At 41.0% G+C, this 15810-nt stretch overlaps 1 protein-coding gene across 1 annotated transcript in view; it reads left to right on the top strand.

Annotated features, from left to right (window-relative positions):
- The window catches only part of Fid (class I SAM-dependent methyltransferase fire dancer), a 51449-nt gene that overhangs the window by 26193 nt on the left and 9446 nt on the right, over positions 1 to 15810 (top strand). Inside the window, exons 2-7 of the mRNA XM_076830915.1 lie at positions 4496 to 4712; positions 7567 to 7670; positions 9843 to 10034; positions 11372 to 11493; positions 11932 to 12058; positions 13353 to 13799. Coding sequence (XP_076687030.1) covers positions 4544 to 4712; positions 7567 to 7670; positions 9843 to 10034; positions 11372 to 11493; positions 11932 to 12058; positions 13353 to 13799 — 1161 coding nt within the window. The 5' untranslated portion in view covers positions 4496 to 4543. The remainder of the gene's footprint in view (positions 1 to 4495; positions 4713 to 7566; positions 7671 to 9842; positions 10035 to 11371; positions 11494 to 11931; positions 12059 to 13352; positions 13800 to 15810) is intronic.

Raw genomic sequence — 15810 nt, 5'->3', positions numbered from 1 at the left:
AATCCATTAAAGCGACGTCGCCTAAACCAGCCAAGCAAATTGCATTGTTTCGTCGTCCATTAGAAAGTTACAATTTTTTCAATTCTCGAAGACTCCGCGGAGAAGAGAAACCTTCTCTGTTCTCACAGAGCCAACAAACTTCAAATGAAACCTTTCCTCTTGCCGACTTCGTGACTTCGAACCGTTCTCTGAAATATAGCAATGATAGTGTGAATTATCTCAACGCTAAGAAATCTTCAAACGTTCAGCACATCGTCGCGTGCGGAAACGCTTCTGCCCTATTCGTTAACCGTACACATTGGACGCCTATACGCGTTCTCCGCCTGACCCGGATGCATACAACAAAGTCGACTGCAGGACTAATCAATTTTTTTAGGAAGTATTAATTTTTTTTTAAATAATATTCCTAATAGTAATGATGACAATATTCTTCTAAATGTTATTATTATACTCCTTTCGCTTTCGACGATCCTCATTGTTCAATCTCTCAATAAAAGCCATTGTTCCAAACTCGTCCTACGACAACTGTTCAAGCAGCGGATAATCTTGCACGCGCGTGCACTCGTCGGACTTGGCCGTCAATACGGGATTCATTAGGATCTAGGCCGGCAAGGGATCGTGCTGCTAATTAGGTCGAACGTGCTACCTGTGGATTCCTGGCTAATGTACCTCGCCCAGAAATTTGGGCAGTGCTGGGAACAATTGAGGACCTTGCAACAAAAAGGGTGCTTTGATCTAAGATTAAAAAGCTTTGACATTAAAGAGAGAACACTAATTGAAGAATATATATTTTCACACAATCAGTAGTAGTTATTGAATTGATAAGTTTTTATTTCTATTTTGTACGAACAAAATAATGAATCGGCAGAAATTAAAAAATTCGTTGATGAGAAGTAAGGTAAGAAGATTAAATACTTACCTTAATTCATGTGCAAATGACAGCGATACGTCAAGTGATCACGAAATGTAAAACATTCAGTATTTTAAAATAAACATTAAAAATTCTTATTTTGATTGTGCAATAATATATGGAAATTCAATATACCTTAATATACGTAATTTATACGTAATTTTTTCTTAAAACTTCAGTGTCTTTTCTACAAATCGCCGTAAACCTCATCTCCATCCGTTTACTACTTCCATAGTTATAATTTATTGAAAAAAAAGTTAGCACTTACCTTCAAACAGCTGTAAAATCGACATTTTTCAAAATTGTCAAAAATCCTTCGAGATATGATTATATATCCCTAAAGACTACAACATATTCAAATTTCAGCCGAAATGTTACTCCAAAAAGTGTTCGATTTCGCGTGGAATGTCCCATTGCGAAAAACAGTGATTGGTGCAGATTGAAAATTTGCAATAAATCGATCATTTGTTAGAATTTGCATCGAACTAAAAAAAACTGTCCAAAATGGAGCTGCGCCCCTCTCGCTCCGAGGTCCTCAATTGCAATTCGAAACTGATGTCACGCAAGGTGCACTCTTGGGAGCAGTGTTTCGTGCGAGTTCAGATGTTGGGCATGAATCTCTTGGAAATGATTCCGACTTTCGTTTCACAGTTAACCCTTCACTAGTGAGCTGGAGACATTCTTACCTAACTGGTCGGGTAGAATCTGTCATACTCCAATTTCTATTTCCATTTACATAATAAAAATCTGATTGCACCTTCGCATTACGCAACGAAGCTTTCAACACTTTTCTTTAAGTGTATTATACAAGTGATGCGAATAAAATCGTGTTCCTAAGGAATATGTATGAAACCACAATTACCTAAGTAGTTCTTTTTATCCTCGAGACGAGGAGTCGTCTAACACAGTGGTTCTCAAAAAATTTCCAGGCCACCCTTAGTGCTAGAAAATTATTCCAATCGCCTCTGTCATATGCAAGGTGTCCCATTTTTAACCAACTTCAAAAGGGAGGAACCAAATCTGGCGCTGACTTAAAAAATTGGAAGTCGTAGATTAAATAAGGAAAAAAATATTTTTACCTTTGTAATACAGTTTTATTTTTATTTGAAGTCGGTTACAATTTTTTTTCAATTTCTTTATGATATTTCCACGCAGTTGTCAACCAATGTTTACGATCGCATCGCCGAAAAATGAAAAAAGAGATTAATGTAGCCACGACTGAATTAATTTGTGAAAACAGAACTTTGTAAAAAGGAAAGATAACTGGATTTTAGTCGTTAAACAAATTTTTATAATCACGTAATGGATTTTATTGAATTTGCATTAGAAATATTTCTTCGTTCAGCTCGGCTCCCCACAAGATTAAATCCTGAGTGCGCTACTGGATATGATTGTTAAAAAATATTCCACTGATATAAGAAAATCTGCGTATGTGTTACAGTTTTGCACACTAAATGAACTTTGTTAAGTAATCACGCGCAGCCTCATGTTCGTTCAAATCTTAATCGCCCGCATTTCCGCCCCCTTATGTCTGACGCCCCCCAGATGATTTAAACGCCCATATGGGGGCGGTAGCGCCTCTATGGAAGTGGTAGCGCCCACTTTGAGAAACACTGGTCTAACGCGAGCTACCCCACTTTTCTCTTCCTCTATCGATAAGACGCTAAAGCGCATCGAAGGAACACACTTCATAACCAGTACATGTTCTCCTTAAATTTATTTTGGAACACATACATATAACAGAAAATGCAGGGTAAGGGGTTTAAAAACGGGGAATGTTCATTTTTCCTTGTTTATATTGTGGGTGGCGCGTGGACTGCAGATTAGTGCATCTGCGTGGTTTTTCTTGTTTCGGTAACAATAAAAGTGGAAATATCTTATTTGGTTTCAATATACTGTCCTATTGAGACTGCCAGCGGCAGTGGCCGCGATGGAAACACCGGTTCTCGTTCGATCACCGAAGTTAAGCGTCGTGGGGCGCGTATCGGGGAAAGATGGGTGACCGTTTTTCTCCTGGTGCGTTGCTTGCTGCTGGCAACCTTAGGGTAGGTTTCCTCGGTTGCGAACGTTTATAATTCGTGACCGTGTTATGGCCTGCCCAATAGCAAAAATTCCTTACGGTGAAATCCCATCGAGTTAAGACACCCCGTGGTTTTTCAGACCTCACTCTGCTTTCCTTCCGTCCACCCTGTGGGCCTGTGCACGGTGGTCTCCTAGAAAGAGATTAAATGCTCACTAACTCCATCTTGCTTGGTTTTCAATGCTGCTATAGAGGAAACTCTGAGGCGCAGCGCGTCAGTTGGACCTTGTATAAACCGACACTATCATATCTGTCCTATTGAGACTTGAAAAAATATAAAAATATCAAAATATCAAAATAACATAAAACAATTATTATTTCACTGCTAATTTCTTTCTGGTGCCTAATTAGAGTAGTATAAGCTTCGTGGCGTTATGAAGAATGCAGATAAATCCATTGGACCTGCTTTCTACGCTGGTACACTAATGTATTAAAACTTAATTTTCTCGGTAAAGCTGTCTCGTGACATTCCCTGTTCCGTGACATTCCCTTTAAATGTACCTACGGTTCAGGATTGACCCGGCGGTGAATCAGCGCTCCGCAGTCTCCAACGAGCAACCTTCATAAAGTCATGCAAAAGTGCAAACTGATCACTGAAGGAACCCAAGGAAAGTGCGAAACGTGGACACACACCAGCGTATTAACTCGTCAGGATTGCAACGAACGTGTGTTCGATCCCTATGGGGTACCAACCGTGGGGGCAGAGGCGCGAGCCTGCTGGATAAAAGAAAGTGGCGAGAAAGTACGAAAACCGGTACCCTTGGAACCGGAATCCTTTCGTCGCTGGTCGATTACACGGAATGTCAATCGACGGATGACCAAATGAAATCGAAATGAACTCTCCCGCTCGACGAGCTCTGGCGTCACGCGAGGGTATTAGTCATATTAGACACGCGTTTCAATCGGCGACGGTAATTTTCGTGACCGTCTTTCGTCACACCGAGTCGAATCGTGGATTACGTCCTGGATTACGTGACTGCCCCGCGACAGGGGGTCAGGAGGTTCGTTATTGGTGGCTTGATCGTCGGCTGTAGACATCGGGCCTTTTGTGACCCGTGTAGTTCTTTTTAATCAGCATTTAATAATCTTTTGATTTGCTCGGGGCAAATGTTGCACATTACGTTTCGAAAAGTCAAGATGGTCGTTATACCTTGATAGAAAAGCAGAATAACAAAAAATTGATTATTACGTTGTGTGCCATCCTTCGTACCCTACAACTTTTGTTGGAATCATTTTTTCATATGGCAAACAGTTTGCAAGTAAATTAAGGTGGTAGAGTTAAGGTGGTATTCTGGCCTGAGGAGGCGTTTTCGTCGTTTTATTTCGGAATTTTTTTACAAACAACCCATTAATATTATTATTATTCAGTTATTGCTACGTGCTTATTGATATTTAAACTATCTCTACAAATTTTGTCAATCGAAAAAAATGGAAATCAAACGCAGTTGACTGTTTTAAAGTAGTCGTGAAAAAGTATTTACGAAGAATGATCGTTCTGCTTGCAGTATCGCGGACACGCGTGCGGATGAGGGTGAGCCATCACAGCGAGAGGGATGTCTGAAAGCGACGGAGAGCAAGTAGCTCGGTCGGTGGCCTTGGAGCAGGCCTACGTGCACGAGGTGTACGAGCAATGCGCCGAAAAGACTGCACAGAGCAGGCACTGGCCACGGATCTACCAGTTCCTCGAGGAGCTCGAACCGGGGGCCCTTGTGTGCGACATCGGTGGGTATAATCTGTAACCATACCTCATTCAGTTTATTCAATCCACTCGAAGCATCGTTGCCTCCCCCTCACGACGATTCCAGCCAATTTCCTCCAAAACACCTCTGCAGTGTTCGACGATAAATTATTTAAAATATTAATAAGCAGGTAGCGAAACACTGTGAAATGTAAAATTTTAACGAGCCTCGTTTACAGCATAGAGAGCAAAATTTTAGGGTGCACCAACGCTATTTTAAAACTTGAATTTTAACCCTTCGTTGACACGCCTCCTTTTTCGACCAACTTTAACATACCTGGGTGGCTGGCACCCAGAGCAATTTTTAAACGCCTGCCATTCTCATCTAAAGAATCCAATCTTTACAAAAAATATCATGGGTCAATTTCAAGGTTCCTTAAGTGTATTGCAATAGTTTTTGGATTGAAATTTTAGCACAATTTTTGTAAAAAAATATCTAGATCACGGTATGTCGAGAAAACACGAAGAAAATCTTCAAAAAATTGTAACTCTGACAAGTTTCAATATTAGCAAGTAATAATCTACAGAGTTGTTGTTCGGATATAATATTTTCAGGGGAAAATAGTTTGTAAGTCGACTTTGGAAAAAAAGGTATTTATTTCGGGTATAGAAGGTACAGAGCGACATCAACGACGAGTGCCTCACACCTGGAGTGTCGACGAAGGGTTCACCACCGCATTAATTACCCTCAAAACTTCGTCCCAGTATACGAAGAAACAAAATCATGCGTTCAGCTGAGATTCGCAAAAGTCGGAGTTTCCCAAGCTCAGCGTTGTAGCGACACTAACGACGGCATGCCCCCGCGTCCGTTTATGGGCGCGTGGCTCTTATTCCTTCCCTTTGCTCGCGTTTTCCTCGCTGGCTCCGGTCACTCGCGCTTTCACATGATCAATTGACCTCCGCGCGGATGTATCGACGGGAGTCCGTGTAGATTACGCGCGGTGGTGTGCGGCAGTTGATCCCACGCCGCTGAAATACCGTGGGATCCGTTCTCCTCGGATTACACAAACTCATCGGACGGCGAACTTTGTGGCAGCCAGGCTCCGCCTATGATCCGAGACTCTCGCGTCGGTGTACATAGAAGACGCTGTATAACACCATTTGGCTGATCTAGCGTGGTTGTGGATTAGGGCGGAGCGATACTATACAACTAGGCGAAAATTTAAATTTGAATTTTCAGTTGGGCTGGGTGCGGGATAGTTGTTTTTTTATTAACTAAACACAATTGTAAACAAAATTGGAAAATATTCATGTTTGGAGGTTCTTTTTTCTCCTAAAAATGATTATATAATCATACTATATAGGCGAAAATTTAAATTTGAATTTTTACTTGGCCTGTGTGCGGGATAGTTGTCTTTTGATTAACCAAACAAAACAGTAAAATTTTTTTGGAAAAATATTCATGTCTACAGGTTCCTTTTCCTCCTAAAAATGATTATATAATCATACTATATATGCGAAAAATTAAATTTGAATTTTCAGTTGGCCTGCGTGCGGAATAGTTGTCTTTTGATTAACCAAACACAACTGTAAAAGAAAAAATTAGAAAATACTCATGTCTGCAGGGGTTCCTTTTTCTCCTAAAAATGATTATATGATTACTTATGTGATTATTTAGGAGAAAAAGGAACCTGCAGACATGAATATTTTCCAAAAAATTTTCCATCCAATTTTTGTTTACAGTTGTGTCTGGTTAATCAAACGACAACTAATCCCGCATCCAGGCCAACTAAAAATTCAAATTTAATTTTTTGCATATATAGTATAATTATATAATCATTTTTAGGAGTAAAAGGAACCTGCAGACATGAATATTTTTCCAAAATTTTTTTACAGTTGTGTTTGGTTAATCAAAAGACGACTATCCCTCACCCAGGCCAACTGAAAATTCAAATTTAAATTATCCTCTCCGCCCTATTGTGAATTCATCTGCTAGCGTTGTGAATATAATTTCATTAATTTCGTCGTATTTTGTGGAGCGGGATGTCACCGGATTTTTGTTTTCCTTTGTTTTGAATATTAAAGGAGGGGGAGGAAGTTAACCCTTCGTGGTCACGCGGGGTGTATTGCGCCCCAGGATGTCTTTGCTAATATTTCTGTAGATGTTGGGATCTTAATAACAAAATTTAACAATTTGGCGAATTTTAAGAAAAAAAATTTTCGACATATCAAAATTTACTTTTATGGAAAAAAAACTATTAGAGCATAAATGTACATTTATCACTGAAGAGATACAAGATTCAATACTAATACGAAAATGGTAACTCGAAAATGCCAATTTGTGATTATAAGTTGTGACCACGGAGGGTTAATAACTTGGGGAATTTAGTTGGTAGATCGCAGTGATTTAGTAAGGATTTGGGTTTGAATATTGGTGAAGGAAATATTTCATTACAATTATTATCGTGTTCTTTATTTTTCTGTTTAATTATTTATAGTTTGTGTTTGCATTTCTGGTTGTCGACACTTGGAGTATACTGTTGAGAAAGTTTTGCTTAATTCGTGCTGAGCAAATAGTTGGGGGGGGTCTCGTACGACACCTTCAGTGTTTCACAGTGAAATTTAGAGAAATCCCCTGGGTTACTTAAAAGGGTTACTTAATATGTTTATTTAGCAATTTTTTTCTTTTAAATCACTAACTCAATAGAACATCTGATTAATAGCATTTGTTACACATCTTTTGAAGATTAGAAAAAAATTATTGATTTGATTGTTTAAAAGGGCACTCCCCTTCTCCCCCGTAAGATTGAACGGAGTGAGAATTCAGTGCCTAGTGGTTAGCTTAAAAGCGAGACTTCGATGGAGATAATTTGCTAACGGTTGGGCTGGTTTGTTCAGGTTGTGGCAACGGGAAGTACCTGAGCGTTAATCACAGCATCTTTAAGGTGGGAGTGGACCGGTGCAAGCGTTTCACGGATATCGCGCGCCAGAAGGAAAATGAGGTGAATATATCATTTCGATGGAAACGTAGAGCGAGCAGCGCAGGAAACGGACTCTTACATCCGTATCCTGCTACATCGGTCTAATCACAACTACCGTGCTTAATTGCACACGGAATGCTTCCTGCAGGAAACGCTTTTCCGATTAGCCGGGTGGTGCAATTTTGTGCAGGGTAACGCTGGAAAGCAGTGTCACTGTCGGGGGTCAATGCTTGCTGTTAAACACTTGCAGCGTCAATTAGGGTGTCGCTGACCGTGAACGTAGTATTGCGTTCTTCCAGGGGCAGAAGTTAATTGCAGTTGAATTAAGAGCTGTGAGCGTAAAACTGTGTTCTTTCAGGAGTAGGAATAGAGTACCTTCGGGATGAGACTTGAGAACGTAGTACTATTTAAGATTTAAGTGCTTCCAGGGGTAGAAGTCGAGGAGCTTTGAACGAAGGCTAAGGAACGTAGTACTACGTTATTTTGCAAGTGGAAGTTGGGTAGTTTTGAGCTAAGATTACAGAACGTAGTAGTACGCTTTTCTAGAGGCAGAAGTTGAATACTTTTGAGCTAAGACTAGATGACGTAGTACTTCGCTTTTGTAGAGGCAGAAGTTGAGTACTTTTGAGCTCAGATTAGATAACGGAGTACTTCGTTTTTGTAGAGGCAGAAGTTGAGTACTTTTGAGCTAAGATTAGATAACGTAGTACTAAGCTTTTCTAGAGGCAGAAGTTGAGTACTTTTGAGCTAAGATTAGATAACGTAGTACTACGCTTTCCTTAAGGCAGAAGTTGAGTACTTTTGAGCTTAGATTAGATAACGTAGTACTCAGCTTTCCTAGAATCAGAAGTTGAGTAGGTACTTTTGAGCTAAGACTAGATAACGTAGTACTACGCTTTTCTAGAGGCAGAAGTTGAGTACTTTTGAGCTAAGATTAGATAACGTAGTACTACGCTTTCCTTAAGGCAGAAGTTGAGTACTTTTGAGCTGAGATTAGATAACGTAGTACTAAGCTTTCGTAGAATCAGAAGTTGAGTAGGTACTTTTGAGCTAAGACTAGATAACGTAGTACTACGCTTTGCTAAAGGCAGAAGTTGAATACTTTTGAGCTAAGATTAGATAACGTAGTACTACGCTTTCCTTAAGGCAGAAGTTGAGTACTTTTGAGCTTAGATTACATAACGTAGTACTAAGCTTTCCTAGAATCAGAAGTTGAGTAGGTACTTTTGAGCTAAGACTAGATAACGTAGTACTACGCTTTTGTATAGGCAGAAGTTGAGTACTTTTGAGCTTAGATTAGATAACGTAGTACTAAGCTTTCCTAGAATCAGAAGTTGAGTAGGTACTTTTGAACTAAGACTAGATAACGTAGTACTACGCTTTTCTAGAGGCAGAAGTTGAGTACTTTTGAGCTAAGATTAGATAACGTAGTACTACGCTTTCCTTAAGGCAGAAGTTGAGTACTTTTGAGCTGAGATTAGATAACGTAGTACTAAGCTTTCGTAGAATCAGAAGTTGAGTAGGTACTTTTGAGCTAAGACTAGATAACGTAGTACTACGCTTTGCTAAAGGCAGAAGTTGAATACTTTTGAGCTAAGATTAGATAACGTAGTACTACGCTTTCCTTAAGGCAGAAGTTGAGTACTTTTGAGCTTAGATTACATAACGTAGTACTAAGCTTTCCTAGAATCAGAAGTTGAGTAGGTACTTTTGAGCTAAGACTAGATAACGTAGTACTACGCTTTTGTATAGGCAGAAGTTGAGTACTTTTGAGCTTAGATTAGATAACGTAGTACTAAGCTTTCCTAGAATCAGAAGTTGAGTAGGTACTTTTGAACTAAGACTAGATAACGTAGTACTACGCTTTTCTAGAGGCAGAAGTTGAGTACTTTTGAGCTAAGATTACATAGCGTAATACTACAATTTTCTAGAGGCAGAAGTTAAATACTACCAAGGTAAAACTAAAGAACACAGTACTACCTTTTCATTCCACTTTTACAACATATAAAAATCTCGTAGAGGCAACTATTCAACCCATCCACATCAAACGCTTATTGAAGCCTAAATGAAAACGTCACTCCACTCTTACATTACACTCCCACGCACTCAGCGCTATATTAACTGGGGCATCACCTAGCCACTCAGAAATTTTCCGCGTAGCGGCCACTAACAAGGCTACCGCTTTCGTTGCAGGTACTGATTTGCGACAATCTGGCCCTACCCTTTCGCGATGAAAGCTTCGACGCGGTCCTCTCGATTGCCGTGGTGCACCACTTTGCCACAACCGAGAGGAGGGTCCACGCTCTAAAGGAGCTCGCCCGCGTGCTGCGTATCGGCGGCCGCCTGGTCATATCCGTATGGGCCATGGAACAAAGGCACAGGAAGGTAAATCCCGTTCCCCGTTGCGCGGCGAATTTTCCGACGCTTTACACGGCGGTCGGTTTCTCGGGGGATTGTCGAATCGCGCTGGCATTCGTATAGCTTCGGGGCGGCTTAAAACCGCTGTCGTCCGATACGATTGAATTCAAACGGCGCTCGAACATGCCTATGAAATACCACCCACGCGAGCATGACGACCAATCGATACGATTGTTCCCATGCACGTAGCCAAGGTAAACCGTTTCAATCTGCTCGCGGTATGCATACTTTTCAGGCTGATGTCTCTGTTTACGCGACTGCATCGCGGTGGAGATACCTTCTTTCAGTTCAATGCTAATTCAAGTTTGAGATCTGAGCGTTGATCGTTTCAAATAGATCTTTTTCCAAGTAGATCATTTTCCGAATAGATATTTTCCCAAATAGATCATTTTCCAAATAAACAATTCTGCAAATACATAATTTTCCAAATAAAAGATTTTCCAAATAAACAATTCTGCAAATAGATAATTTTCCAAATAAAAGATTTTCCAAATAAACAATTCTGCAAATAAATAATTTTCCAAATAAATAATTTTGCAAAAGATCATTTTCCAAATAAAAGATTTTCCAAATAAATAATTTTCCATATAGATAATTTTCCAAATAAAAAATATCCTAAATAGAGCATTCCCCAAACACATAATTTTCCAAATAGATCATTTTCTAAATTGATAATTTCCCAAATAGATCATATTCCAAATAAAAGACTTTCCAACTAAATAATTTTGCAAAAGATCATTTTCCAAATAAAAGATTTTCCAAATAAATAATTTTCCATACAGATAATTTTCCAAATAAAAAATATCCTAAACAGAGCATTCCCCAAACACATAATTTTCCAAATAGATCATTTTCTAAATCGATAATTTCCCAAATAGATCATTTTCCAAGTAAATAATTTTGCAAATAGATCATTTTCCAAATAAATAATTTTCCACATAAAAGATTTTCCAGATAATTACCCAAATAGTAGATCATTTCCCAAATGGATCATTTCCCAAACAAATCATTCACGAAACACATTATCTCTCGAATAGATAATTTTTCAAATTAATACTCGCAGGCGGCTGCATCGCGGCGAAGATAAATTCTTTCATTCGAATATCAATCCAATTTTAAGATCTAAGCATTAATCGCTCCAAATAGATCATTTCCCAAACGAATACTCACAGAATTCCAGTACTCGTTCTTGCATCCTGCAATTAAGCCAATATACCTTTATTCTCTCTATCAAACACTACCATCTTTAGAATTCAAGTTCCCCACAAACTATCCTCAAAAGAGGTACCATTTTCCGTTCGCAGTTCGAGTCTCAAGATGTCTTGGTACCATGGCCAAAAGCGTACTGCACGAGCTCGTCCGACAGGTTGCGGCACTCAGGCGCACCAAACGCCAGCGACTCGCGTTCCACCCAAAATGCTCAAAGGTAATTATCTTCAACAAAGTATTACTAGCTCTAGCATTTCACAAAAAGTCTGCCAAAAGGCGACGATATTAAGCTCCCCCCAAACGGTACTCACAGGGCTGGTTAAAAGAAAATTAAAAAAAGAAGAAAATATTTTATATAATTTAACTGCCAGATTATATCTACCATTTTGGTATCCCTTTGCTACATGCATAATTATGACACATTTTTTTATCATTCTCCTCCTAAACTTTCTTTCAACCACCACTTTGTACACATCCACTGTGTCCTTTGAACATAAAAGCATGCAATTGCGCTCGGCTCGAAAATCCTTGAAAGCACCCAGGCAAATTACCGCTCGAAATTGCGTTTCGCTGCCCTCCCCCCTACGCTTTCGTTCTCGAAACGCTTCCCGCGGTGATTACGATAATTACCGAGTAATGACGCTCTTGCTTGCAGGAACAGCCAACGAAAATGCAAGAGCAAGGGCTATTGGATCGATCCGATATTCAGTCCATCGCCATCCACCAGCAGCCTATCCAGCCCGAACGAGACCTGCTACAGCTTTTTCCGTCGTGCTCTGCAGGTAGGCGGCACGGCGAAATTTCCTTGAACGAGATCTCCCCCCGGTGTCACGTGTAGGCCACGCTCGCGTGCGTCGCGGTCTAAATTGCTAAATTACCCGGCCGCTTTAAATAATTCTGACACTGGTGGCGATATTAAAAACTACGTTGCGAGGGAAAGCACTGCCGTTTGCAGGAAAGAAGGCGCCCGGTCGCTAAGCGGGGCAAGGGAGCTACTTCGCTCGCATTGGCTCCCGCCGCCTGTGCCCTGTGTTCGCTTACTTTGTATTCGGGCGCCTTCTTTTCTGCAACGGACAGTAACTAGTTACATTCGCAAACAGTGGCCCACTCAGGATTTAATCTTCCGGGGAGCCGAGTTGAACGGGTAAAAATATTTTTAACGCTAATTCAATGAAAGGTCGTTATAAATATTTATTTATAAAATGAAACCCAGTTTCCTTGTCTTTTTACAAAGCTCTTGAATTACTTCAGTCGTGGTCAGGGACCTCCTCTTCCCTTCTGGGTGCGCCACTGTTCACAAATATATTCGAATTGGAGCTCGAAGCGTTTTACAGATAAAATTATCAGAGTAATTTTGTAATGAAAACGTATTCGGTTGTGAAATAACTTACTAAGGTCAGTAAGTCGGAATTATGGGTGATAAAGGGATAAGTAGGTCAATGAAAAGGAGAATATGTATACAGTTTGCGTTCTTCAGCGTATTCTTTAAAGTGTCAGGTCGATATAAAAGCAATCCGTGTTTCCTTTCGCAAAGAATACTTGTCCCTGATCGATCACATTCTTCTACGTCCAGCGTGTAGATTAAGCCCCCCAAGGTTCGCCTGTTCGCTTCAGGGACACCCAGTATATATCGCTCGTCACGATAACATCCCGCAATACGTAACTACATTGTCACGGGAAGCCCTATCGATTTCGCGGGCAGCCGCAACATTGTTCGTTCCGAAAACTAGGGTAACCGTTCGCTAAACCCGCCCGGGGCACGGTCGTCGCGAGGGCTGCGCCCGATAGATCCATAGGATGCCAAGGCAATTGTAAGGAAGTCGTAACGCTCAATACGAGAATATTGAAAATCACACGGGGCATCGCTCGCCGTCGTCGAAGGCGCGAGGCCCCGTAGGACACGTAAGATGTATATACAATGTAACTTGGATTCTCGATGAATGCCGATGACGTCAGGGGCATCGGCGAGGGTTCGAGGCGCGTAAAAGGAACGAGAGGCATTCGTTTGTACGACTCAGGGTAGTGAGCATCGACGATCCAGAGTATTCTTTACACAATGTCTGCCCGTTGTTCCAGAAACTGGCGGGCGGCAGGCGCGGGTCTGGCAGCCGACCTTGGTTCCTGGATAGCTGGCAGAGCGGAAGCGGGAAGAACAGGAAGGACTACGAGCACGAGGAGCCGCCGGACGTGGACGAGCTGCCCATCGAGCTGCGCCGCGTGGAGAACGCCAACGCGACGCTGAGCAAGCAGTCCGACTCGCTGAGCATAAAGTCGAAGAGCCTGGGCGATATACTGGAGATCCAACGGCTAGACCTGGTGCGATCTAGATCCAGCATCCCCGGCCTGTGCTCCATCTTGACCTCCGAATTGAACCTGGACGCCGAGTCCAGGACCTCGTCATCGATGAGCGGCTCGAAACCCAGGCTGGTCAAGCAGAAGACTCACCTCGTGGACGACGTCGGTTTGGAAAATCCTGAGAACACTGCCATTAAAGAACTAACTAAGGACGTTCCAGACTTTCAGGTAGGGAAGCATTAGGGCATAGGAGATAAATGGAAAAGGTAGAAGGGTGAAGTGATTTACAGTGGCGGATTTAAGGAGAAAGGTGGAAAACGTTCCTGGACATCCTACAAGAATTACAAATAAATTTACGCGCGTGTGGTATGAGAATTATGGGAAACAAAAAATAATATAGAGGTTGGATAAAATCACAATTTTGGGGGGTAGATGAGGCAACTGCTCATCGGCCGCCCGTTGAATTCGCTGTTTGTGGGATGTAGCAAAATGGGAGTGAAAGAGAGAAGTACATTAACCCTCTAGTGCATAGATTTTTAATTCAGTTGGAAAAATTAGACTAGTCTAATTCGGGGATGAAGAGACCGAATCCGATGTCTGTTTTCAATTTGGAGGACGTCTGGGCTCCCCAGGGCAGCCTTCTGGGTCACCGCCTTAAGGCGGGATCATGTAGCAAGTACAAGAAATGTAGTGTTTTTTTTTAAAATAAATACTTTATTTTTAATGAAAAACTATGAAAAAATGTTCAAAAAAATATATATTTATGATATAATAGAGAATTATTTTATCGTGCATTGTGAAATTTAACAAAGCACAGAAGAAGCGCGAGAAGCCATCGCGAGCTGGCCTAAGGTCGGTATCAGATATATTGGCCGGTGAGTTGATTTTCGCGAGCAGCGATGGAGGAGAAATCAGCCACCACCATCTGACGATCGTGGATTTGTCAATTGGAGTTGCGTGGTCCCCCAAGGGTATGGTGAAGTAACGGGAACGCTGCTCGGCTCCGCCCTGAACGTAGCCGTATGGCTGTTATTTAATCTGAGCGTAATAGTTGTGTGCCTTACAAAGGTATGCGTAAACCAATACGAGATGAAAATATCGAGAAAGAATCAATCCGCTGACCAATAAAACTCCTGAATTTTTTCGGAGCCTATGCACACCTATTCTGATGTATGTATTTCTACGCTAAGAACTCGGTGTGCCCTACACGTCAGGAGCTTGGCGCTATCCCCACCACTTCTGATTCACTCTTGCTCTGCGAAGACGAGAGCGAGATGGGACGAGAGCGAGTCAAAAAACGTTGAGAAAAGGAGCATCGAGGCAGGTAAGCGGTATGGTGGGAGAATACCCCTCACGAAACGCGCCGGCCAATATATCAGATACCGATCTCAGTCATGACTTCTTTAGGTACATACCATTTTTTATACGGATTAATTATATTTTACGTCATAAAACAGAACCTATATCCCTTCTTGTTGTTCAAGGACACTGTAGTTAAAATTTCGTAATGATTTGTTGTTCAGTACTTTTTGAGAGTTTTGTGAGCATACAAACAAATGTTATGGCTTTGTTATAATAGTATAATATGATATATGTATGTATATAGATACCAAATTTCATGAACAAAGAGCTAAAAGGTGTACAAGTAGAATTTTCACGCATCAATTATTAGGATGATAAACTAACACCCTAACTATAACTTAGGATGATCCACTAACATGATACCGCCTTAAGGCGGCTACCGACCAAGCCTCACTTCACAGGTGTAAATTATTTTTTGCCTTCAAATCTTTATTCAATTCGATAGATCACTACACAAACTACTTACCAGTAATTTTTTTTAGCTGTACTGTGTCAGGAAGTATTTTATTTGATTTTTTTACTTCCACAAACAATTTTCGCAGCATGCTTAGCTCAAAAATGCAGTTCAACCTAGATTTCTGTCAAATCGAAACGTCGGATTGACATGTTTCTTAGGCTAATATGTGCGGTGTGGCAATACCTTTAAGGCTGGCAACTGAGAATTATGAGAAAAAAATTATAGGCGCCCAACTCCTGGATTAAACAGGTGCCCGCCTTAAGGCAGGCGTATGCACTAGAGGGTTAAAGATTGAAATAGAAATGGTAGTTGAAAGTGGCAAAGTTTAATAAGCTCCATCTTCTTGGAAGAGCGATCCAGGTGCTACCTAACTTCGTCAGAAGTTTGGATAGAGATACAATTCTTCCAAGAAGACAGGGT

Source organism: Andrena cerasifolii, chromosome 2, assembly GCF_050908995.1.
Source record: "Andrena cerasifolii isolate SP2316 chromosome 2, iyAndCera1_principal, whole genome shotgun sequence".
In the NCBI taxonomy this organism is placed as follows: domain Eukaryota; kingdom Metazoa; phylum Arthropoda; class Insecta; order Hymenoptera; family Andrenidae; genus Andrena; species Andrena cerasifolii.
The sequence above is the reverse complement of the archived record's forward strand: the minus strand, read 5'-3'. Positions and strand labels throughout refer to the sequence as shown.